Source organism: Carettochelys insculpta, chromosome 15 (genome assembly GCF_033958435.1).
Source record: "Carettochelys insculpta isolate YL-2023 chromosome 15, ASM3395843v1, whole genome shotgun sequence".
Taxonomy (NCBI): Eukaryota; Metazoa; Chordata; order Testudines; family Carettochelyidae; genus Carettochelys; species Carettochelys insculpta.
The window spans coordinates 32,149,632-32,175,003 of NC_134151.1; the positions used below are offsets into that span (position 1 = coordinate 32,149,632).

The 25,372-nt window shown below is 53.3% G+C and overlaps 1 protein-coding gene across 1 annotated transcript in view; it reads right to left on the reverse strand.

Moving 5' to 3' along the window:
• CAMK2A (calcium/calmodulin dependent protein kinase II alpha) overlaps window positions 1-24,436 on the reverse strand; it is a 45,857-nt gene extending 21,421 nt beyond the window's left edge. Inside the window, exons 1-9 of the mRNA XM_075009687.1 lie at window positions 24,385-24,436; window positions 21,983-22,055; window positions 19,601-19,703; window positions 17,904-17,987; window positions 16,691-16,785; window positions 15,672-15,794; window positions 13,790-13,873; window positions 11,125-11,167; window positions 2,501-2,541 (exon numbers count right to left, since the gene is read on the reverse strand). Coding sequence (XP_074865788.1) covers window positions 2,501-2,541; window positions 11,125-11,167; window positions 13,790-13,873; window positions 15,672-15,794; window positions 16,691-16,785; window positions 17,904-17,987; window positions 19,601-19,703; window positions 21,983-22,009 — 600 coding nt within the window. The 5' untranslated portion in view covers window positions 22,010-22,055; window positions 24,385-24,436. The remainder of the gene's footprint in view (window positions 1-2,500; window positions 2,542-11,124; window positions 11,168-13,789; window positions 13,874-15,671; window positions 15,795-16,690; window positions 16,786-17,903; window positions 17,988-19,600; window positions 19,704-21,982; window positions 22,056-24,384) is intronic.
• Window positions 24,437-25,372: the final 936 nt, after the last annotated feature.

The window sequence follows — 25,372 nt, forward strand, 5'->3', positions numbered from 1 at the left end:
GAGAGAGCGTCTCTCAACCCCTCAGCTGATGGCCGCCATGGCGGACCCCACTATTTCGAAGTTGCGGGACGCGCAACAACTACACGGTCCCTTCTTCGACGTTGAACGTTGAAGTAGAGCGCTATTCCCATCCCCTCATGGGGTTAGCGGCTTCGACGTCTCGCCACCTAACATCGATGTTAACATCGAAATAGTGCCCAACACGTGTAGCCGTGACGGGCGCTATTTCGAAGTTAGTGCCGCTACTTCGAAGTAGCGTGCACGTGTAGACACGGCTATTGAGGGGTAAATTAGAGCTAATAACAAAACAGAACACTGAGAGCCAGGACTGATGGCTGGAAACAAACTTCATGGGGTGATGGAAAACCTGGCCACACCCATGATAAATGGTCGTCCAGCTAACTAAAGTCATGCCAGATTACGGACGTTGCCGGACAAGAGAGTGCCATATTAGAGAGGTTTAACCTGTATACTCTAAACAAACAAAACCATGAACAGGAAGGGCCTTGCCACTGGGCAATCCAACAGAGGAATCCCCTTTCTCAGGCTTGCCACTCTCTTTCCATAGCTTTAGAAGCATCTTTCAGATTGTCTTACCTTTCCCATGGCCTCCTCCACTGCATCAGCACTGCCTCTGGGGGAGGCCTATTTCCCTAGGTGACCCACATCAGCTGCTGGAAGCTCTGATGGTGCCAGGGTGGCACAGGAGAGGCACAGGTTGATACTGACATGTTATAGTTATGGCTCTCCTGCTCTGGGGCCTTATTGCAATGACTTTGTCCACATTCCAGAAGAGCAGCATGAAGGATGTTAACAAGGAGAGTGGACCTAGAGCGCCCTTACATGAGTCATGATATCATGAAGCAGCATCTTCATATTGCAGCGTTACATTGTGAGGTCAGGAGACCAAGATAAAATACTTTTTCGCTGCAGGCAAATCCCAAGAGTTAGTGGGAGAACTGGACAGCAGAGGCTGAATGAGCTGAGACCTTAAATACAGCATGTTTTGTGGTTAGAAGTGCTGTTAATGGAGCACATCTGACCTCCTCCGACAGGACTAGACAAGAAGGAAGCAATTCATTGTCAGATCTCCTTAGCCCATCTAGCAGCTCCTGGGGCAAAATGGGGACGGCTGGTCCGATTCTCTGACCTGCCCAGAATTCTGTGGCCCTACACAGCTCATACATATGACCCCAGAGAAAGCCCTAGAGAGACAAGATCCCCATGGCATCCTGGTGAAAACAGTGGGAAGAATCTGAATGACTTCAAGAGATTATGGACCAGCCTCCCATGGGACTGTGAGAAGAGGGTCTCTTGGGACTGACAGGCCTTCTGTGGCTACGCTACTTCAGCCAACAAACGACTGCCTGTTCTCCTCAGCTGTGAGCAAGTGTCTGCAGGCCTGGGCGTCACACAGGCCTTCCCACAGACCGCAGACCCCCTGCTCTCAGGACGACGGGTGACCCGACCCCCTCACCAGAGGCTGTTACCACAGGAGGTTAACAGAGACAGCTGATTTCCATTGGGTTGCCTGGCTCCTGTTGCGGGATTGAGCAAGGTAGCTACCAAAAGCACATGGGGTGCCCTTGCTCACCCTAACGTGGCAGAAGAAACAAAGACCTGGACGGTCCATTTCCTTTTTAGGTAAAATGGATTTTTTTTCTTATTACTGCCAACTATTGAAATTGGGGCGAGAGGGAGTGGGAGGGGCTCATTCTACTGCCCCTCCCCCCATGCTGGTGCCAGCCGCTGGGGAAGCCAGAGGAGCTGGAATGGAACTGGCAGGCTGTGAAACCCTCCGCAGAGAGCCAGGCTCAGGCTGCTCATTTATTCATTGGCATATAGGCAGCTCCCTCCAGGCTCTTGCACTCAGCCTCCCTGAGGTGACCCTGAATTTGCATGGACCCTCCTGCTGATGAGCGGGGGAGATACTGGGCTGCCTCTGCTTTGGGCTTCCACTGGTCATCTCCACCCTGGGCTCTCCCCACCAAGTGTAAATTGCAAGCTTGTCTTTCCCCTACCCCTCCTACATCTGCTCCTCTCCTCTCCCCATCACTCCTGAGCACCTAGGGGGATGGAGGGTTTAGAGAGGGCTGCAGGCAGCTGACTAGCAATAAAATCCTCAGGAGGAGGCTGATTTCTGCGTTCTCCTCCCATCGGCTTCCTGCTGGGGTGGCGGAGGAGGGCATTACTCAGCCCTGCCTCCGTTCTCTCCGCTCACCGCGCTGCCAAGCGGCTCCCGAGAGAGCTTTGCACATCTGACAGTTTTCCCTTTTGCTTCTGTTGCAATTCTGATTGAAAGCAGGGACCGGGGAGGCGGAAGATCCCTCTGATACCAGGACAAGGGGGCGGTGCCCAAGGAACAGGGCTGGCAACTCATGGCTACCAACTGCACTTTCAGACAGAGGAAGGCCCTGGCGGGACCTTCAACAGAGCCAAATCCACTGCCGCCCCGGAGATCGGCACCCAGGGGCCGTACTGGCCAGGAGCGAGCACCTACCTTCACGCCATCATTCTTCTTGTTACCCCCGCTCTTCCCACCTGTGGAGATAAGGTAGGAGGTGAGCAGGGCCAGGCAGGGCGCCAGGGCCAACAGAATAAGGATGAGCAGCATCTGGGAGGCTGGAGCTGGCTGAAAGGAGGGAGTGGTCCAGCTGTCCTTCCTCACTGCTGCCCTCTGGGCCCTGAGCACCTCTCTGCAGCCCCTGCGAGGGGGACGTCTCAACTCCAGCCCTTCCTTCTCCAGCACCCGGGAACAAAGGCCATAGCCACCTCTCTCCACGCCAAGCCAGGGCCGGGGAGAAACCTGAGCAACAGGCAGCGATGGAAACAGCAGAGGCTTGGGCAGAGGAAGAGGTCCCTGGGTGGTTTTCTTCCTGCTGGGATTCAAGGCTCATGCAGCACCCTGGCCACTGAGGAGCCAGTGTCCTTCATGGCAGAGCACGAGCCTTGGTCCTGCCTCAGGGTCTCCCGTCCTGGACCTTTCTGCCGTTGTCTTGGGGAGCAGAGTACTAAGCTCTCTGCAGCTTGTTGTGGCATTGCCTGCCTGCCTGCCCGCCTCTCTAATTTTAGCCCCATGCTGCTGGGGTCATGTGCTCTGATTCCCTTGGCCTGACAGCTGCAGCCCACATTTTGACAATGATGAAAAGCAGACGGCCTCCCTTGAGCCCACCTATCACCGCAGGCCTGGCCCCATCCCCCAGGGCAGCTCTGGCTCGCTCCCAGCTCACGGCCCTCAGCAAACAGCAAACAACCCCCAGCGGCCACCCTCCCACACAGCAGGGCGACATGGGTGTGCCTGGGGGAGCACAGCCCTTTGAATTCCTGGGCAGAATGCAGGCAGGGAAGTGGTTCTGGGGTGCAGCTTTGAGCTCTCGGGCCTGTGACGCTGCAGAGCAGGCCCTTAGCAAAAGCAGATATGATCTCCCTCCTGGGTGTGTAACTCTTCCAGCCCCACCACGTGCCCCCACCACTGCCCCGTCAGCAACACCCTAACAACCCCAGGAGAAATGCCCAGGCTGCCTTTCCCCCCACTCCCGAGTAGCTGACCTCTCCCAATGCCCCTGGCAGGCCCCAGTGGTTCTAGAGCTGACCTCCCAGCCAGCTCACGCCCTGCTCCCTTGTAGGCTACGTCTACACTAGCCCAGAAGATCAACCCTGCTAGCTGCGTGAAATCAAACTCCCAGGGGCCGCAGTCAATCCCTGTCCTCCTTGTGAGATGCGAGGAGTAAGGGAGGTGGGTGAGAAACTCTCCCATCCACCTTGTTCAGTAGGGATGGCCAAGTAAGCTGAGTGCAGGTCCAGCGATTGGAGCGACGCAATTGCCGTAGGTAGACTGGTGCACCTGCAGCTGACAGACATAGCGTTCGCCATCTGAGAAGCACCTGCTCTGGACTCTTCAAGCTGCTTCACTTAAGCTCCCCATGTCAATAATCCTCCCGCCAGCTCCTGAGAGGTCCTGCAAGGCCCCACCCCAGGCAAGTTTAAACGCTCTGTCATCCTCACACAATCCAACCTAGCAGTGCCTGTCCTGATCCCCAGTCCCTCCACCTCTCCAGAGAATCACAGAGTCCCAGGCCAGAAGGCACCTTTGTGATCATCTGCTTTTATTTCCTGTACAACCCAGGCCAGGGAGCTACCCCAGAATGCACCTTGTCTCCCACCTGAGCTCAGTGGAACACCTCACAGCTTCTCTGCCCTAGACTAGCATTGGATTACCCCTCCCTCAATTCCTGGCTCCCCAGCTCTCATCTCTGTGCCCAGTCCAACGTCCCTGTAAGCCGAGCACGCAGGCAGCCACCCAGAAAAGATTCAGGTGCCCCCCAGCTGATTAGAAGAGTTCAGGCAGCAGCCGGAAGTTTGTGTTTCCACTGGTTGTGCAAATCCACACACACCTCGGGGCACATAACAACACTTATTCTGCACATGGGTGGAAAAAAATTAGCGGGAACATTGGCACGATCCGTTTAGTCCCTTCATACGCTCTGTCCTCCCTGCCCTGCCCCACCCCACCCAGGAAGGCCGTCTTCCCGCTGATTCCTTCCAGCCACGAGACAGACTGGCCTTGATTCATCCTGCGTCACATTTACACCTGCGCATAGCAGAAATCAGACGGGCAGCACTTTTGCAAGCGACTATGCAAAGGAGGAGCAAGCACGCGAGTCAGACCCTCAAAGAGAAGGTGTTACAATCAGTTGGGGCACGTTTTGTTAGGACTTTAAAAAAGAAAGCTGAAATTCCCCCAGTCACTCCCAGTGGCTGCTGAAGTTGGGTGTCAGCCTTGTACTCCAAGGGCTTTTCACAGCTCACACCATTCTTCAGATTTGCTCCAGTTATGTTTTTAGGGTCTTCCTAGAATATAGGTTATTAGCAAGAGCTGGTCTGCGATGCTATTTAGATTGGCAAGACTTTTAGAGACTGTGTCTTCTAATTGCCTGCAAAGCCCCAAGCATGCTGTGGGTGCTATGTAACTAATTATGATCAAACAATAAGGCTGTTGTCTACACTAGCACAAATCTTCTAAATGACCATGCAAATGGCCATTTTGAAGATTACTTACGATGTGCTGAAATGCATATTCAGGGCCCCATTAGCATGCCGCCAGCCGCGGCTCTCCGAAATTGCGGCGTTTTGCTTCCGCGTGACTTGCCCAGATGGGGGGTCCTTTCTAAAGGATCCCAGGAACTTTGAAATCCCCTTTTTCTGATCTTGAAAGCAGGGACCAGGGGAGCGGATGGTCCCTCTGACACCAGGCCAAGGGGGCATTGCCCAAGGAACAGGGCCGGCAACGCATGGCTACCAACTGCACTTTCAGACCGACGAAGACCCTGGCGGGACCTTCAGCACAGCCAAATCCACTGCCGCCCCGGAGTTCGGCACCCTGATCTCCTACCTAGGAATAAGGGGATTTCAAAGTTCCCGGGTCCTTTCGAAAAGGACCCCCGTCTGGATGAACCGCGCAGGAGCGAAACGCGGTAATTTCAAAGAGCCGCAGCCGGTGGCATGCTAATGAGGCACTGAATATGCATTGCAGTGCCTCATTAGTAATCTTTGAAATGGCCATTTGCATGGCCATGTCGAAGATTTGTGCTAGTGTAGACGTAGCCTAAGAGTGTAATCTGAAAACTCCGTGACCCCATCTACCCTTCAGCAATTTTTCAAGATTAGCTATCTTTTCAGAACAATACTGCTCAGAATAATCAGAACAAGCAGCAATGAGCTTAAACTGCAGCAAAGGAGGTTTAGGTTGGACATTAGGAAAAACTTCCTAACTGTTAGGCCATGTCTACACTAGCCCCAAACTTCGAAATGGCCATTCAAATGGCCATTTTGAAGTTTACTAATGAAGCTCTGAAATGTATATTCAGCGCTTCATTAGCATGCGGGCGGCTGCGGCGCTGCAAAATTGACGCGGCTCATCCCGACTGGGCTCCTTTTCGAAAGGACCCCGCCTACTTCAAAGTCCCCTTATTCCCATCTGCTCATGGGAATAAGGGGACTTCGAAGTAGGCAGGGTCCTTTCGAAAAGGAGCCCCATCTGGATAAGCTGCGCGGCAGCGAGCTGCATCAATTTCGAAGTGCCGCGGCCGCCTGCATGCTAATGAAGCGCTGAATATGCATTTCATTGTATTTCATTTCAGTGTAGACGTAGCCTTAGGGTGGTTAAACACTGGAATAAATTGCCTAGGGAGGTTGTGGACTCTCCATCTCTGGAGATAATTAAGAGCAGGTTAGACAAACACCTCTCAGGATAATCTAGACCAATGGTTCCTGGCATCTGTGGATCAGAGGGTTTTGAAGGGGTCCGTGGGGAAAAAAAAAAGATAAATAAAAATGATCGCAGAAAATAAGTTTTAAATAAATTGCAAATTTACAATTAATTCTTTGTAAATTAAATCTCCTCCAATAATGTTATTAATCTCTGTCCGAAAAATCTGTGGCGTGGTTTCCTTTTCCATTTAATGAAGTGTAGAGGGGCCAGAACTGGCTGTGATGAGGGTCTGTGAACAGTTTGGGGGTCTGCACCGGTGAAAAGGTTGGAAACCATTGATCTAGATGTTGCTTGGTGCTGCTGCAGGTACAGGGGACTGGAGTCGATGACCTCCCTTCCAGTTCTAGTGCTCTCTGAGTCTACAATGGTCAGCTACAATGTCCTCCGCTAAGGGGTCTGGGGGAGCGTAGGGTCCAGCCCTGAGAGGTGCTCACCGGCTTGACCATCACTGCTATGATGTTTTTCTAACAGAGATCTTTTCTGCTTCACGCTGGATGAGCGTGGAATATACCTGCAACGGGACCAGGTCAAAACACATCTGTGGCCTCAGCAAGTCTGGGCGACCCTTTTTGTAGGCCAGCTGGGTCTGTGCAGTCAGATTCACCGCTCTGTGGCGACCAGAAAGGTCAGGCCTGCAGCCCTGCATGCTAAGGCCCAGTGCCCTGCTTGGTCTTCTCCACAGGACTACGAGCAGGTTGCAAGAGGGAGCTGCAGTGACGGTGTGGGAGAGGCCGGCTTCTTAGGAGGGCTGAGGTTCAGACTACGACCCTGCATAGGCACAAATTTCTATCCCTGGATACCAATACCCACTGATCCTGAAATCGGTATCCACTGGTCCACAGGGCTCAACTCCCAGGAGACACAGTGGCCAAAGGAAGGGAATATGATGCCGCCACTTCCAGGAGCCAGAGCCCTGCACTGCAGCTCTTCCAGGCTGTGCAGGTGGTACTGTCCCCAGCCCCACTGCCAGCGGGGCTGCACAACCCCAGAGAGGAGAGGCAGCTGGCAGCAGAGCTGGAGGCAGCACAGCCACACAGCCGGGAGGATCTGGGCTCCAGGTCAGACGATCGTTAGAGATCTCCTTTGGGACCACATTTAAGGAATCACCTGGGAATTCACAAGCCCTCTGTGCGAATTCCCACCTGTGAGGTTTGCTTTAATTCGGCTGAAGCTCCATGAGACAGCAGCTTGGGGACGGGGGGAGGCAGAAGATGCCAGCCAGCTATGCCTGTGCTTCCCATGAGCACCAACAATGGGCTACAACCCGCCAGCCTCAGCTCCCCCCTTGCCTGCTTGTGCGCGCTAGCCTAATTATGACAGCTGGGAGTTAGGGAGCCCAGACTTCCCGGTAGCTTTCACCCTTCCTGACACTCTGATCACAGGAGTCTCCCCTTGAGAGGGGCACAGGAAATGAAGAAATAGACAGGAGGTAAACAGAGACTCCAGCCTCCAGGAGCTGCTGCGGTCAGTTCTGCTGCTCCGTGGAGGGCTGCCAATGGGCCTGACAGCAGGGCCGTTTTTCCATCACTCTCGCATGCCCGCCCCCACACAGAGAGACCTTTTCACTTCGGGCTGGACTCCAAGTCCAGCCCTGCAGCTGATCCATCTGCTCAGGGAAAAACACCCTAATAACTCGCCTGCCATGATGGTCAAGGCAAGTGGGACGTGTTCTCCCAGAATCACAAGGCTGGAAGAGACCTCAGGAGGCCATCTAGTCCAGCCCCCTGCTTCAGGCAGAATCAACCCCTACTAAGTCATCCCAGCCACGACCTTGTCCAGCTGGCACTTAAAAACCTCAAGGGATGGAGAATCCACCACCTCTCTAGGCAACACATTCCAATGCTTCACTGCCCGCCTGGTGAAGTAGTTTTTCCTAATATCTAACCTACACCTCTCCCTCTTCAACTTCAGACCATTGCTCCTTGTGCTGCCATCTGACACCACTGAGAACAGTTTCTCACCCTCCTCTTTAGAGCTCCCCTTCAGGAAGTTGAAGGCTGCTATTAAATTGCCCCTCGGTCTTCTCTTCTGTAGACTAAACAAGCCCAAATCCCTCAGCCTCTCCTCACAGGTCTTGTGCTCCAGCCCCTTAATCATTTTTGTTGCTCTTCGCTGAACCTGCTCCAGCAAATCCACATCCTTTTGAGACTGGGGGGGCCCAAAACTGGACACAATATTCCAGATGTGGCTGCACCAGTGCTGAATAAAGAGGAATAACTACTTCTCTAGATCTGCTCGAAATGCTCCTCCTAATGCACCCCAGTATGCCGTTAGCCCTTTTGGCTACAAGGGCACACTGTTTACTCATATCCAGCCTTTCATCCACCATGGCTACGTCTACACGTGCAGCCAACATCGAAATAGTCTATTTCGATGAATAACGTCTACACGTCCTCCAGGGCCGGCAACGTCGATGTTCAACTTCGACATTGCTCAGCCCAACATTGAAATAGGCGCAGCGAGGGAACGTCTACACGTCAAAGTAGCACACATCGAAATAGGGATGCCAGGCACAGCTGCAGACAGGGTCACAGGGCGGACTCAACAGCCAGCCGCTCCCTTAAAGGGCCCCTCCCAGACACAGTTGCACTAAACAACACAAGATACACAGAGCCGACAACTGGTTGCAGACCCTGTGCCTGCAGCATAGATCCCCAGCTGCCGCAGAAGCAGCCAGAAGCCCTGGGCTAAGGGCTGCTGCCCACGGTGACCATAGAGCCCCGCAGGGGCTGGAGAGAGAGCATCTCTCAACCCCCCAGCTGATGGCCGCCATGGAGGACCCAGCAATTTCGACGTTGCGGGATGCGGATCGTCTACACGGTCCCTACTTCGACATTGAACGTCGAAGTAGGGCACTATTCCTATCTCCTCATGGGGTTAGCGACTTCGACGTCTCGCCGCCTAACGTCGAAGTTAACTTCGAAATAGCGCCCGACGCGTGTAGACGCAACGGGCGCTATTTCGAAGTTGGTGCCACTACTTCGAAGTAGCGTGCACGTGTAGACACAGCTCATAACCCCTAGGTCCCTTTCCATCGTACTGCTGCTGAGCCAGCAGTCCCCAGCCTGTAACAATGCTTGGGATTCTTCCGCCCCAGGTGCAGAATTCTACACTTCTCTTTATTGAACCGCATCAGATTTCTTTTGGCCCAGTCCTCCAATTTATCCAGGTCCCTCTGGATTTTCTCTCTACCCTCCAACAAATCTACCTCTCCCCCTAGTTTTGTGTCATCTGCAAACTTGCTGAGGGTGCAATCCAGTCCCTTATCCAGGCAGGGCCGGGCCCTCACTTTCCCAGCCAGCCATTGGCCCCTGAGGCCCTTGGCACCGCAGTTCCCATCCCCGAGGACCCTCAGTGGAAGTGAAACTTGCCGGGATGTTTTCTGCGATTAGGTTCTGCATTCTCGTGCTGATGCCTTCAGAGAGGCTCACGAGACCACATGCATACCTGCCTCTCCCCAGCCTCAGCCGAGAGAATGGGGACGGGGGAGGAGACACCCTGAATCCAGAACCCTTCCTGAAGGGTTTTTTCACTCTCCCTCTGCCCAGAGAACATGGGAGAGCTCTGCTGGGAGCCCAGCCTGGCATGGCCGGGAAAGGGGTAAAGACAGCTACAGGAACTAGCCCGGTGGCTGGCAATCTGAGGCCTGTGGGCCAATGCAGCCCAGTGGGGTTCCATGTGAGGCCCACACACCCCCTGTGCGCGCTGCTCGCCCCCACACCTCTCACACACTGGGGCACTAAAGTCCCACACATCCTATTCCTCCCCTGCCCTCCCAGCACTTTTTGAGCACCACTGGAACCCTCTAATTCCCACTCCAGACCCATTAGGTGGGTGACAGAGGAGTAGGCAGTGCAGAGCTCCAGCCCCCCAGTGTGGGAGAGGCACGTGGGAGAAGGAGCAGAGAAGGGGTGTGCAAGGCAGCAGCTGGAGCCCCACAGGGCTGGGGGCTGCAGGTTGCCCATCACTGGTCATGCGGCCCACTGAGATGACGGAGGACCACTCACGCTGCCCACTCACTGGCCTTGGTTGCCCCCTGCTGAACGATCTCCTCTGGGCTGATCTGGGCATCAGCCACCAGCTACAGAACTGGCTGGACCTGCTCTGCCACAGCACCTCTGCAGGATGGGAACACGGCTGCATGCTCACTCGTAGGAGGCAAATGCATACTGAGCCCTTGCGGAACCGTGATTTCCTGCAGTGCCACCCCCAGGGACAGCGGGGCCAGGAGGGCCATTTGGCCTTGGCCTCAAGCTCAAGGGCTGGGGGTGGGGGGGCTCATATTTAGACACTTGTTAATTTTTTGGCCTTTGGTAGTTTCACAACCTGCTTTTAGAACAACGAGAAGTCCTGTGGCACCTTATAGGCTAAAAAAGATCTGTTAGTCGATAAGGTGCCACAGTTCTTCTTGTTGTTCTCGAAGATACAGACTAACACGGCGACCTCGCTGAAACTTGTTTTTAGGGGCATCTCTATCGGACCAAAAATTTTTGGTCCCTTATTTTGTTTTCATGTGTTGTTGCTTTTTGTTTGTATTCTGGTTAGGGGCCTCAAAAGTTGGCAGTGGCTTGGGACTCTCTGGACCTCTGAGACAGCCTGTCTCCTGCTGCCCTTCTCCAGCCAGCCGCTACCCGGGTGGTGCTTCCCAGAATTGGGAACACCCAGCACAAGCGTTCAGCTCCACAGGCGTGTGCACAGTGTAAATGCAGAGGGGACAGTCTCAGCCAGACTTTACCAGTAAGGCTTCGGGGGTTGGCTGGTATTTGGGGCGTACAAATCAGCTTTCACTTAATACCAGCAACTCAGCGTACATCAGAAATGCAAAGCATGTGAAGTACAGAGCCAACACCTACCAGAGAAGTTCCGGGTTGCCAGCATGGTGGTGAGAATAGCCCCCTGAAAGACACAAAAGGCAGAAAGGGAAGAGAGATCACCGTGCTCAGAATCACATCCCTCCATTTGTCCTTCAAAAGGTGTCCGGTGGAAAAGGGAAGCAGCAGGAGCTGGTGGGAGGTTGACCCGGGTCATGTGTGCAGTCCAGGGGTGATATTAATAGACTCAGAAAACCATCTGTAAAGACAGGGCAGTGCTAGGTATCCTGGGGAAGGGCCCTACAGTCTGAGCCTTGGGATGGGGATGGGAGGGTATACAACCTTCTTGTGAAGGCAATGTCACTCTCTTTCTATGAGCCAGGCAGTGGCTTCAGTTCTCTGGCTCTGGGCGCCAAAGACACCAAGACCAGCCCAGCAGAGAGATTGCTCTGGGGAGTTTCGAGGAAGTGTGTTTATCTTGAAATTCCCACCTCCATCATCCACCCTTCTGAGATTCTGTCGGAGTGAAAGTGGCCAGAAGGCCAGGACTCTGCTCCTCCTGCGACACACACTTGCACTTCTCAGTACCAGCTTATTCTCTTGTACTTGCCTTCCGAGCCACAGCCAGAGGGTTTCCGCTGCAGGTCACTCAACTGCCTGTCCCCATGAGATTAAAGCGGGTATCAGACACGTGGGGCCATACTCTGATTTCAATGTAGTCTGTGTCACTTGTAACCAGTGGAATTACTCTAGTTTTAAATGGGTGTGACAGAGGTCAGAATCAGGTTCCCTGCAATTAAAGTCACTTATACGAACTACAGCTGTGGGGAGAGGAGACATTTGCTTCAACACTAAGCTCTGACCAAAACCAGATAAAAAAAAAACTGCAAAAATGTTCACCGGAAATGTTTTCTGTTTTCCAATCGACTCTACTAGCTAGTCAGGTAGCGTGTAATGAGATTTGAGGCACTGGTTACAGTAATGCATTCTGGCTTAGAAGAGGGGACATGAACTAATTGGATTACTGGCTGACATGATTAGTAAGCACAGATTATTGCCAATGTCTCTTCTTTTCAGTTTTGTCACCAGTCTGAAGCCACCCTGCTTGGTGCTGTAAACCCATCTGCCCTTCCTGGGCAGGGCTAGATTGCTGCTTAGATGGGAGACCTCCAGAAAACAGTGAATACTTTGCAGAAGTGGTTGGTTTAATGACTCTGTGCTTGGCACTATTCTTCCCCAGTGAGTATGGAATGACTGCCAGCATGATTCTTTTCGGAGGAGGTGGACAATCAAAGGGCTGATTCGTTCTGATCCCTCAAGATCTAGCAGTGCTTTTTGTAAGTGGATAGAGGCATTAGCCCCAGTCTCCAAGTTACATCTATAATCCAGCATTTTGCCTACCTAAAATCCCCCCTACCCAGTTAATTGGATGTATCATTCCCTCTTCTGCCTGCTCTAAGTTGCACTGGTGAGTAGCGCTGCTGTGCTCTGTTCAGAGGGCAGGCTCCCAGTGGCAGGTGAAGACACGCTGGATCATTGTTTAGCTTTGGTGTCCCTGTGGTGGAAAGGCAGCTGTAAGGCTACACTGCCGGATTTTTTAGAACTAACTTATTTTGAGGTTCTAATGTTGACATAAGTTACTTCTGAAAAGAGCGTTCACATTGCAAGAGCATTTCGAAACTCAGTGTTCACACTAGGGAGCCCAATTTTGAAACAAGAGCAACGATGGGCTGCCTCCCTGGAGGTCAATGAAGTCATAACTACCTCTGCTTAATACACACCAAGGCTCTGTTTAGACTGTAGTTGCTATTTTGGGATAAAGAGGTATCCCGAAATAGCAACCCTGCGAAGTAGTGCTGCTATTTCGAGCGCAGTATTCCAGTTCTGCTACCCCTTCTCATGAGAGGGGTAACGGCACCAAGTGCAAAATAGGGTACTTCAAGATCATTTATGCAATTTGCATAAGGCAAATTGTGTCAATTTTTCAAGACACAAATGCAGTATAAATGTAGCCTGAGTCAATTTTGAAATTGAAAGTGTGGGGGAGGTCGTCAAAATCATTTCATTTGGTGGAGTTACTTTTTTGCATCAAATGCTCTGTTATTCCAGAATAACAAGGTTTGCAATGTAGACAACAGGTTTTTTTCCTGCAATAAACAAAAACAAAATAGCATAGACAAGCTCTAAACGTCTATCAGCAGCCCCGCCCCATGTGGGAATACAGATTCCCCAACTTGCTGGCAACACACCCAACAGAGGAAATCCTCAAAATCACCACAACAATAGGAAGTCTGGTGGCACCTTATAGACTAACAGATATTTTGGAGCATAAGCTTTTGTGGGCAAAGACCCGCTTCATCAGCTTTGCTCACGAAAGCTCATGCTCCAAACTATCTCTTAGTCTATAAGGTGCCACCAGACTTCTTGTTGTTCTCGAAGATACAGACTAACACGGCGACCTCTCTGATAGATATCGAAATAACTAGCAGCTCTGATCCAAGCCAGCCAGTGGGGCTGGCGTACCACCACCTCTTTTACATCCTTTCGTGCGAGATTTCTAATGTTCGGCCCCTCTGCTCATCCTCTGCTTTTCCCGGCCAGTCTGGCCCCCCTGAAATCCAAACTCGCAGGACAACACAGACGCAGGAAAACCAACTCACTGTGCAATTCCCAACTGGCTCTGAAAAGTACCCAGGTGGCGAATTACCTTTAACTTTCTTCTGGCGTTGAACTTCTTCAGGCAGTCCACCGTCTCCTGTCTGTGCATGCACGATGCCACCGTAGAGCGGTGCTAGGAGAGAGGAGAGTCTGCTCAGTAGCGGAGGGCAGCTGAGAGGGGAGAAACCTGGAGACCTGAGGACCCTATCGCACACTCACACATGTGCACACACTTGCTCTTGCACGCACACAGGCTCTCATGGCTGAGGCATGAGGCCTTAGCTGCATACAGCTGCGTGGGCCTCCCTGGCAACAGCCGACAAAACTTGAATGGGTCACATGAGTTAGACACCCTCTTCTTTCATTTGCTCCTCCTGCTGCTAGGCAGTGGGCCATAAATCAGCTGCGCTGCGCCCTGGGCTGGCTGATTTGTCTGGGTGATTAACGCGGCAGTTCCTTGCTGGGGAAGGATGAGCTGAGGGCCCCGAGGCAACGTTGGTGGTCAGTTAGTTTTATGAGACGAAAGGCGCGTGCATGCTTGGTACAGACTCTCCATGGAAAGGAGCCCTGGTACTGGCCCCAGCCTGGGGACTTTCCTGCTTCTAAGACCTGGGTTGCACTACACAGTTAGGCCGACAACGTAAGGCAACTTATGCTGACTCAGCTGCATCAGCCTTGTGGCCCTGACGGGCGCACCCTAGTATACCGACACAGTGACTCCACCTCCGCAGGGTGTGGGGCTTGCGCCGGTGTAGCCAGGGCGATGCAGCGTCCGTGTAGACAGCACCTTGCTAACAGCAGCTGTTGGATGTCTTCGCAATTTCAGGGCTCCATGCTGGACAGGTGGAGCCAGGCGAGGGCCGGGGAGGTGAGAAGCCCAGGTGGCTGCCCCAGGCATTGAGAGACTGAGGATAGCTGGGCGCCCAGCAAGGGGCTGCACAGCACTGAGCATGTCGGTTCTCAGCCCCCTACACTGTCTCTCTTGAGTCGGGGAAGGGCTCCTGATGAGCACATGCACCGCTGGCAGGAAGGTAGCGTGTTCCTCAGCAACCAGCGGCTGTAAGTCGACCTAACATAGGTCAACTTGAGTCTGCGTATAGACACGTTCTGACTCCTGCTACAGCCTCTACGATAGGGCCCCATAACTAGGGAGCGGGGGAGCACAGAACAGATCTGAAGCGAAGCAACAGAGCTTCAGAAGCACTAAAGGAGGAGCGTTTCTGCCACGTGAAGACCTTACGCCCGTCAGAAACCTAATGGTGAGCAGAAGAGAGTTTGCAGGGAATGCTGGGGTTGCATTCACATCAGAAGCTGTGGCGGTGAGGAGGAGGGGAGGAGGAGGAAGGCAAGGCTTAGAGGTGACCTCTGTGATCCAAGCTGCCAGGGAACTGGGCTGGGGGTGTGCGTGTGTGTCTGTCACAGGCCCCTGGAAAGGGAGAAGGGATTTCCACCATTCCCCTGTAAAGAAGCCAGGAGCAGCAGCTCTTGAGAGAGGGGCGAGATGTTAATGAATGAGCCCAGCATTTTTCTTGGTTTGGCTAAGGTGGCCCAGGCCCTCCCCTCAGCCAGCTGTCTGGGCTCAGGCATTTGCCGTCAATTCGTTTTAATGCTTCACTCGCAGTCAGGCTTAGCGAAAGCGAAATGTCTCGTGCTGACGCAGAGAAATGCCCGTCGCTGTGTCTGAGCGACTGACTCTGGAGCAAGACCTGGGAGGAGGGCTCCAAAACACATCACATGGACCTGCCACACACAAGGCAACAGCTATGCAAAGGGAGGCCTCCCGTCACTTGCATAAAGCTGGCCCTTCATCCTGAACAGAGGTGTGCCCGCTCCACAGAACAGGGCGCCTCCCCCAGCTGCGTGCTCAGCTGCCCAACCTGCCGGTGTCTGGCTAGCATCCCAAATGGGCCCATCCTGCACACCAGGCTTACCGATATCCAGGGATGCTTCAGCGCCTCTGCTGCCGTGATCCGCTTGGATGGGTTGATCGTTAACATCTTGTTGATGAGGTCTTTTGCCTCTGGAGTGACAGTGTCCCACTCGGGGGAAGGGAACTGCAAAGGCAAAGGGGTGAGAGTGCTAACGACCATCGCACCAAGGTACTGCTTCAGCTGCCCAGCCCACTTGGGTTCCCGCACAGTCCTCCTCCAAGAGGAGGACCCCCTGCTCATGCTGAGAGAATGGGGTGTGTTTTGGCCGACGGGAGTAGGAAGGGTTAACTCTGCCCGCCCAGGGAGGGTGAAACCTAGAACAGTGGAGAGGAGGAGAAAGTCTGTCTTCTGCTGGAGAGGATCAGAGCCACTGTTGTTTCCCTGTTATCTTGTCCCCCCCCAGAGCTTGGGAATTCTCCTTTGGCTGAGTTCGGCAGGCCTGCTGCCAAAAAGGCTCTGACCTCCAAGCTGATGAGCTGTCATAGTACTTGTAACGTAACATCCCCATCAGATACTTCCGGAGCAGCAAGAGATCCAAAAGGAGCTCCAGAAGATTTGTCCAAAGTGCCCCACAGCAACCCTACGTGTTTTGCATTGTGCTATTTCCCCAGGGAAAGCCAAGTCACATCCCAGTGATACCCCTAACTTCAGGACAGCTTTTTATGTGCACTGAGTGCAGATGTCCACCACTGTGTCGGGAGGCTGTGGGCGCTGTGCTAGTCAGCTGGGCAGCGTTTGAATCTCTCCCGGGTGGCCACCCAAGCACTCGGCTTACAGGAAACACGGCCCTACACCTGCCGGTGCAAGGCCTGGGAATGGCCGTGTTTGCGATGGGTGGATGCATTCTTCCACCTTGCCAACCACGGTCAGGGCAGGAACGGCCCAGCTGATTCCTTCAAACCAGCAACGGGTCTCAGCCACTGGTCCTGTTTGTAGAAGTGACAATGTGGGGTAAGGTGGGTGCCGGAGAGAAGAGATGGGGTGAGAGTGAGGAGGGGAGAAAAAACAAAGCTACTTACGTCGTAGGCCCCAGCTTTGATCTGCTGGTAGAGTCGGTGCTGGTCCTCATCCCAGAAAGGAGGATACCCAACCAACAGAATATAGAGAATGACACCTGCACAAGAGAGGGACAGGAATGTAAGAATGGCCACACTGGCTCAGATGGAGAGTCCATCAAGCCCAGTGTCTCACAGTGGCCAATGCCAGATGCCCCAGAGGGAACGAACAGAACAGGCGATAATCAAGTGATCCTTCCCCTGTCGCCCATTCCCAGCCTCTGGCAAAAGCCAGTGGACACCGTCCCTACCCATCCTGGCTAGTAGCCATTGATGGGCTTATCCTGCATGAACTCATCTAGTTCTCCTATGCACTCTGTTCGTGTTTTGACCTTCACAACATCCTCTGGCAAGGAGCAGCGTAAAGAAATACCCTGTCAAGGGGCGTGGGGGAGAGTTTCAATCACCGACTCAGAGGAGCTGTATGGGCCCAAGCACTGGGCTGGGGCACATGAGGGAAAGACGTCTGAGGTGCGACTCGATGTTTAATAAGTAGGGCTGACTTGTTTACTCTCCCCGCCCCCCACACTGATTAGAGGCGTAATGCATGGAACCTCCGACGCGTGCATTCACTCACAGCTACTGTGCCCATGCAGCGCTGGCACCCATCGCGTATGGGGCTCCCTGAGAATAGTTTGGACCAGAAGAGAAATCTGTTTCACTCTGCTCTGTGTGACACGCTGGGCACCCACACGGAGAGCAGCGCAGGCCTGAACTGCGAAATCCACTTGAAAGCAAAGTTTTAATTAACTGGCTCACTTGTGCATCGTGTTCCAGATCTGCCAGGCTTGGCCTGGCCTCATGCAAACGGCACGTGCCGAGAAGAGCGCTGGCGTTTCACCAAGCGCTGGCGTTTTGGAGAAAACTGCTACCCTGGCAGCATTTTCCAAACAGGCCTACAGGAAAGGGGTTGGCTTGCTGGGAGTCACTGCTGGAGAGCTCCCAAGTCCTGAGCAACAGTCGCTCTGGTGACACGGAAAGCCAAAAGTTCGCAAGAGCTTAGCTGTTCAATACTTAAATTAAACATCTCACAAGGCCGTTGGGTGCAAGGAGCAATGGCCTGCTGAAATAGAGGATAGTGCATGTGGCACCAAATGAGGACAATTCAAGCTTGGCTGATGCTTCCACCTCCCAGATGCATCTCTCCTGCTTTTCCATTTCCCTCAGTCCGACTTACCACACGCCCACAGGTCCACAGCTTTGCCATAGGGATCCTTCCGCAGCACTTCTGGAGAAAGGTACCCAGGGGTGCCTGCGAAACCTAATGAACCAAACCCAGACAAGATCCAGTCACGTCAGCGCTCCCCAGGAAGTGCCGAGCTCCTGACAGCCAATGGCGAGACAGACAGGTGGCCCGGGACTTATGCTGCATTTAGGCCATTGAGCTGTTCAGAGAGCCCATGCTGCGTGATCTGATTACAGGTCTACAGAGTTCAGTGTCTGTTCCTTCAGGACTGTGAATGCCCTCGGTCAGATTCTGCTCTAAGTGACACAGTGTCAGTCCAGTGGTGGAATTGCAGTGACTCGGGTGCAGCTATTCCAGACTGACACCAGTGTAACAGAGATACCCATCTGGCTCGTGGTGAGGAAGTCCTGGCCTATTAGCTGCTAATCAGATGGGAGAAGGAAGAGTAGGAAAATGAGTCAGGTAAGGCAAGAAGCCAGACTGCTGAAGCGGCTGCTGGCACAACGTTAGGAAAGACATCTTGGGTTTGCATCCTACACTGTCTGTCTCCCTCGGTATTCCTCTCAGCCTTGGCACGTTCGCTCATGAAGGTGCATGACTGTCTCTCCTGGGGAACGTGTAGCCCACTCCTATTATGGGGGCTTCACTTGGGTTTCAAGCATTGCACAGGAGACCAGTTTTACCCATCTTTTCCCAACTGGCCTGTGAGGTGGCAGTACACAGGGCCTGCGACAGCCCAGGGAAGAGGCACCTGGGGATGTCACATGGCATGAACCCACTGGTGGACGGGGAGCTCAGCTGAGGGGTTACTGGCTGTGTGCCCATCACAGAGTCATCAAACTGTATAGCTTCTCTGGGTCTCGCATTCCAGCTTTGCAAATCCATTCAGCAACTTCGCCTACATCTCGCCCGGGCCCCTCTGGGACCTACTCTCCCAGTGAAAACAAATGGGTTATCCCAAGCGCCTAGCACGATGGTTTCACCTTGGAACCACAAAGGCTGTCAGAACTGTTGCTTTGTAAGGGTCTAGCTGCCAGGCAGCTCTTCTCAGCGTTCCACCAGGCTGCCCCATCCCTGCTGGCCTGGCTTTGCCTTGGGAACTCAGTGGAAACTTTTTAACCCTTCGGTTAGACTTAGAGGTAGATTTTCAAGGTATCCATGCTGATTAGGACATTAATAAAATATTCATGGACAGTGGGGGTGGGGGAGGAGAGCTGTTTAGCCACACATAGAAATGGGAAATGGAGAACAATCATTGGGCTGGAAGAGCCCTTAGGAGGTCATCAAATCCAACCCCTTGCTCAAAGCAGGACCAATCCCAGCTAAACCTTCCCAGCCAGGACTTTATCAAGCCAATACTTTAAAACCTCTAGGGATGGAGATCCCACTAACTCTCGAGGCAACGTGTTCCAGTGCTTCACCACCCTCCTCGTGAAATAATTTTTCCTAATGTCTGACCTACTCCTCCCCCTCTGAAACTTGAGACCATTCGTCCTTGTTCTGCCATCGGCCTCCACTGAGAACAGCCTCTCTCCATCCTCTTTAGAGCCCCCCTTCAGGTAGCTGAAGGCTTCTGTCAAATCCCCTCCCTCACTCTTCTGTAGACTAAAGCATCTTAATCCCATCAGCCTCTCCTCATCAGTCAAGTGCTCCAACCCCTTCTCAGTGCCCTGACCCTTGGCACTCACCAAACCAAGCCTGCTGATCCCCTTCCACCTCAATGGCTAGGCCAAAGTCTGCCAGCTTGACTGCAGCCCCCTTCAGTTTGGATGCCAGCAGGAGGTTCTCTGGCTGCAGAAGAAAGTGAAGGGTAGAGAACAAAAGTAAGTGAAATCTCCCACTGCCGTATTCAGGCCACAAGCAGGACCCCTTTCCTAAGGCTCTCAGACTGGCCACTTGAATGGCTGTGCTCAGCAGAACTCCCAGTCTGGATTCTGGGGACTGTCTCCCATCAGATGCATGTAGCTGGGAAGCCCTGGGGACTGCTTGGTTAAATGTCTCAGTTAGGAGAAGAACGCGTGCTGGGGTCGCGCTGTGCCGGGTGGTGTTTGCTTGCCAGGCCATGCTGCTGTGGATGACACTAACTGTTGTGATGGGGCACTGCAGGTCTCCAAGCGGGGGAAGGATGAGAAGGGAGCACTCTAGACCTGGTACCTTAAAGGAAAAAAACAGGATGGACCATCCCTGCCTAGTCCCAGGGGAGCCCAAGAGCCTATCCTCAGAGCCCCCAGAGCGCACAGAGAGACTTGGGCTCCCCTCGCGTAGAAAGGGTCATCACCACTGTCCCTCATTCCAGCCTTTTGTATTCAAACCACTTGCACAGTCGCTGGCCTGATTCAAAAGCCATGAGAAAGGGTCCCTTACACTTAGATTGCCCCAGACCCAGTGAGATGCCTTAAAACTATTCAGCCCCACTCTCTGACACAGAAGGGAGCAGACCCAGAGGAGATGGAAGAAGGCATAAGTTAGACCACGCGGGTGGCCTGCTACAGTCACCTTCGGACAGTCTCCTGTTAGTTGCTTCTCCTACTGCATTCCTCTCCTCCCGCCCTGGGCCTGTCAGTCACTGGTCACCAGCTTGCACTGCCCTGCTCAGACTCAGTGGGCCACATTCAGGGGTCATGTGTGAACGGGGAGGTTATGTGACCCCAGTGGTAAGTGGATGTGAGTCTGAGGGAGTCTGGGGTAGTAGAACATTCCTGTCTGGGTGGACAAAAGGAGGGGGAAGCTGGATCAGTTTGTGTTACAGATCGCTTGTCCCCTGACTCACAGCCCTCCCTGATCTTTTCCTCGGGTGAAAACAAGACGTGTCATGGCCAGTAAAGCCCTCTGTGCATGGGTCCTTGTCAATAGGCTTGGTGGCTGCTGTTCAGGCTTCATCACCACCTACGTTAGAGCTGATGAAGACATATGAACCTGGTTTCATCTCCTCTGAGGCGCCTGACTCCGGGCTGCCACTCAGTGGCAATGTTATTACATCTATTAAGGAGAGCAACAGTCTAGTTACACTTTTTCAACTGCATTAGCCGGCCGGGAATCAGGGCAGCTGGCTCAGCAATCCTCATACAAACTGCAGGCAAACTGGTGACACCCCCGACTGACTCCCAGGTATTACCAGAGTTAGCGATGTGAGCGACAACACTGGCTCGGACTTGGAAGCGCCGCCCAGGCCGCGTTTGGGCCTGAATGAGGGAGGCTTGCAGAAGCGGCTGCTGGGCCTACTGGAGAAGAGCTCTCTCCAGGGAGAGAACGGTACAGACCAGCCGGGATTAAGCCAGAGCTGCAGAACCCCTCCTGGCCTGCAGGAAGGGAGGGTCTCTGCTGCCAACGCTCCGGGGTACTGAATCAAATTCCCTCTGTGTGAGAGCCGGAGTTTTAAGGCTCCCAGACTATAGCCAGATAATCAATCCCTTTTCAGCCCAGCTGGGTTCCAAATGAACCCTAGAGAAATTCCTGTTTCAGATGACGTGAGAACATGGGTCAGGTTTGAGGAAGCCCACGTGTGGACCAGAAGCTTCACGGTCACTTACCAATCTCCCTGCCCCAGAGGACTGAATAGCTCTGCCCTGAGGCACCCCCGCAATGGCCACCATGTTAGCCCAGGGGTACGCGAATCTAAGAGAGTCTGAAGTAGTGGGTGGCTACAAGGAGGGGTAACCTAGGTCAGTCTGGGCTCCCCGGACCTATCCGTGTCTTCCTCTGGAGCTAATCTTGCTCCCTCCAGAGTGGGAGAAAGGTATTTTTCAGCAGACTAGCTGCATCCTTCTGGAAGGAAAAGTTGGCCTGACAAGGGACCTTGGGCTAGAAGGACCTCTTCATTGCTCCCCTGCCCTGCCCCCTCGACAGGCACCACATGAGTGCTGCCTCCTGAAGACCTGGCTTTGCTTTGTGCTCTTGGCTTTTGGTAGCTCCCAGAAGGTATTTTTCTCTTAGTGGTACGGGCACCTCAGACCCTCCCAGAGCAAGCTACAGGACAAGGCTCCTCAGGCCATCTCTTTGTGATGTTCTTATGTCCTGCAAGCCCTGACAGGTGCAGGTATAGGCATGCCAGCCTCCACTGCAGCTCTTACCTTTAGGTCCCGGTGCACCACACCCATCTGGTGGCAATGCAGGACCGCTTCCAGGATCTGCTGAATGCAGTGGCTGGAGGGAGAAATCATACAAATCACATCTATGCTCTGGGGAGCAGCTGTGACAGGCCTTCCCACTGAGTTTCCCTGCACTGTTATCTCTTTTCATCACTTCCCACACACCCCCGTTCCCAGTGGCACAGGAACATTTTTAAAAGTGGGGGTGCTGAGCTCCCCAACCCTGTCCACCCCCACCCCCAGGTGAGGCCGGGAGCAAAGTGGCTGCCAGGACATCGGGCATGGGACCAGCAGCAGAGGTCCTCGATGTACAGGGCTCAAATCGGGACCTCAGCACACAGAGCCAGCAGCAGAGCCCCCGGTGCATGAGACCAGCTGCGGGGACCCTAAGCACGAGGCGGGGAACTTGGGGGTGCTGCAGCATATCCCCCACCGCACCCTTAGTTCCCGCACCTAAGCTCATTTCTCTTTCCACTAATGGCCACACAGCCTGGCTTAGAATCTCACTCCAGAGTCCCAGGTAGGTGCCGAATGGAGAAGGGTGGAACAATGAACACATGATTGCCAACAAACCCCTCAGTCGGGGGTCAATGAATCATTCAGCCACACAAGTGAGCAGAAAAGGCTACTCCTGAGGCTGCCAGAGGTAATGAGCTAAAACAACCCAAACGATCCCCCCTAGAAACAATGAGAGCAGTTGCACGCAGAACTTGATTGTGGGTGAAACCAGGATGCCAGCCTGAGCTTGTGCTATCAGGCCGAGTGGAAAACTCAAAAAACATGTGGAGAATGGTAACTCCAGCCTTGTTTCTCCAGACCTGACTTGGTCTCATCGAGTCTGTTATATATAGCTCATTAAATCAAGCACACTCTGCTGTAGGCAGGAGAGAGACAGAAAAAGAAATTCCAGGTGCCAAGAGGGACCTATAACTTTGATTGCAAATCATTTGTCTCAAAACAAACGGTTCTGATTTCCATTTTTGCAGGGTGCTCATAAGGGGCTTGGTTATAAACATATCCAGTGCTTGCAGAATGCCTGATAAAAAGCTAATTCCAAACAGGGAAAGGAAGATAATCTTTTCAAGCAGGAGCCTGGTATCAGAAGCTTACTGCCTGGCTATGCTTACCTGAACCTCAGTATTTATTCCCTCTGCTTGGGACCATAAAGATAAAGGGAGAAAGGCTGGTTTGTGGTTAAGGTCGCTGGAGACAGGGATTCCATTCAAAATGCTACCACTGACTTCCTGTGAGATCTTAAGTAAGTCACTTCATCTTTCCAAGCCTTAGTAAAACGAAGCCAACCCTTCCCTTTCTCCCCAGGCTGCTCGGAGGCTTAATTCATTAATATTTGCTCAGATGTGCAGTGATGAATGCCAGCGATACGCCTTTAAACACACAAAAATAACTACTGCAACTGGTAAATGTCAAGAACTTAATCATACCCCTCATATCTTCCTAGGACTCTACACTATACTGGCACCAAGACCGCTTAACCGCAATCCAGTGCGCTAGGGGCTTCTCCTATCTCCTACATTGGTGAGTGAGACAGACGAATCAGGCAGGTAGGTTGGACATTAATTGTGTTCAGTCCTGGAGCGCCTTAAAGACAAACAGATTTATTTATTAGGTAATGAGCTTTTTGTGGATTCAACCCAGTGTGTCTTATCCACAAAAGCTCATTATCTAATAAATAAATGTGTTCATCTTCAAGGTGCTCCAGGACTGCTTGTTATTTGCGAAGCTACAGACTAACAGGGCTGCCCTTCTGAGCTACTACAGGCTGAAGCTCTCTAGTCCGGCACCCCGAGGACCTGAGCAGTGCCTGATGAGAGAATTTGCTGGACCATGGGAAGTCGATATTGTCTAGCACATTAACAACACTTCCACTGCTTCCTGGGCTAAATAACAGCACAGAACATGGACAGCCAGGACTGGTGACTGGAAACAAACTTTATGGGAGTATGGATGTTGCTGGACAAGAGAGTTCTGGATTAGACAGGTTCACCCTCTAACCGCATTGTCAGTCTGGGGTTGGGGACAGCAGGTCTGTATTCACTGAAAGCAGCCCAGGTGTGACTTTGGAGAATCAGCAGCGCGATTAGGCACGGAGGCTTTGGCATCTTTGGAAACCACGTTGGCTAGGTCAAGCCACTTGCAGCGTCATGTTGCCTGGACAAGCAAGAGCAGCAGATCCCAGAGCACAGCTATGCAATCGGCACGCGCTGTGGAGGAAGCTGCTGCTTTGATATGGTGAATGACATAAATACACAAGCCATTGGCTCAGGACAGACCTCAGCTGGCGACGGCATCTCTACCCTTCCCTTGCCTGGCTACACCCAGCTGCCAAGGCTTGCAGGGTCTCATTGGCAGGCTTCCGTCCTCACCTGGCATCTGCTTCACTGTAGTATTCTCTGGCCACAATGTCCTCGAACAGCTCTCCACCCGTGACACTGCGAGGGAAACAGACAAGGTGTCCGGTCAGCTCAGGAAGCCTCTAAAGGCAACGGATTGAGGACTTCTACCAGCCAGCGGTCGGACCCCTGGAAAGGCTCAAAGTGCAGCTAGACAAGCAGCTCAGCAGAGACTGAGCATGTACAACAGGGGTGAGCGCAGCAGTGAATGTAACTTACGTCTCTTACAGGTATTGTCGTATCGCACCCCTGGGGGGAGAGGGGCGGGTGCAATACAACGGTACCTGTAAGGAATCTGAGGTGGAGTGCGTGGGGCTGCTCAGGGCAGGGAGTGAGGAATTAGGGGGGCAGGAGTCAAGGCAGGAGCTTGGGAGTGGGGGCTCAGGGCAGGGGGGGAGTGGGGGAGCAGGAGTCAGGGCAGGGACTGGGGTGTGCGTAGGGGTCAGTGCAGGAGGGAAGGGAGCCGTTTCGGGAGGGCTGTGGGGGACCTGCAGTACCGGGGCGCTGAAACACTTCTTCCCCTTACTTAATGCTCAGGAAGCGAGGGGAAAGTGCATGGCTTGCACGAGTTACTTCTCTGGCCCTACCCTCAGCAGCTGGGAGAGGACTGCAACCCACCGTGCACTGTCCCCTCGCTCCCTGATTGTCAGGGAAGGGGAAGAGGAGCAGCGACATGTGGCTGCAGCCCTCCCCACCTGGCCCTCCTAAAAGGGCAGCAGGGCCGGGGTCTCGGAGCTGGGGCTGCCTTGGAGTGGAGCCGGAGCACCCCGAAGCCAGCCCCTTTCAGCTGTCTGGCTGCCTCCCGCCTAGCACAGCTGCCTGCAGCAAGCTCTGCAAACCCAGCACGAGCAGCTGTCCCTCCTCTTGCAGCCAAGCGTCCTGGCTGGCTCCTTGCTGGAGCAGTGCACCGGGGCACACCGGCTTACCTTCCCCCAGGCTGAGCATGTTGGGGCTTTACCGG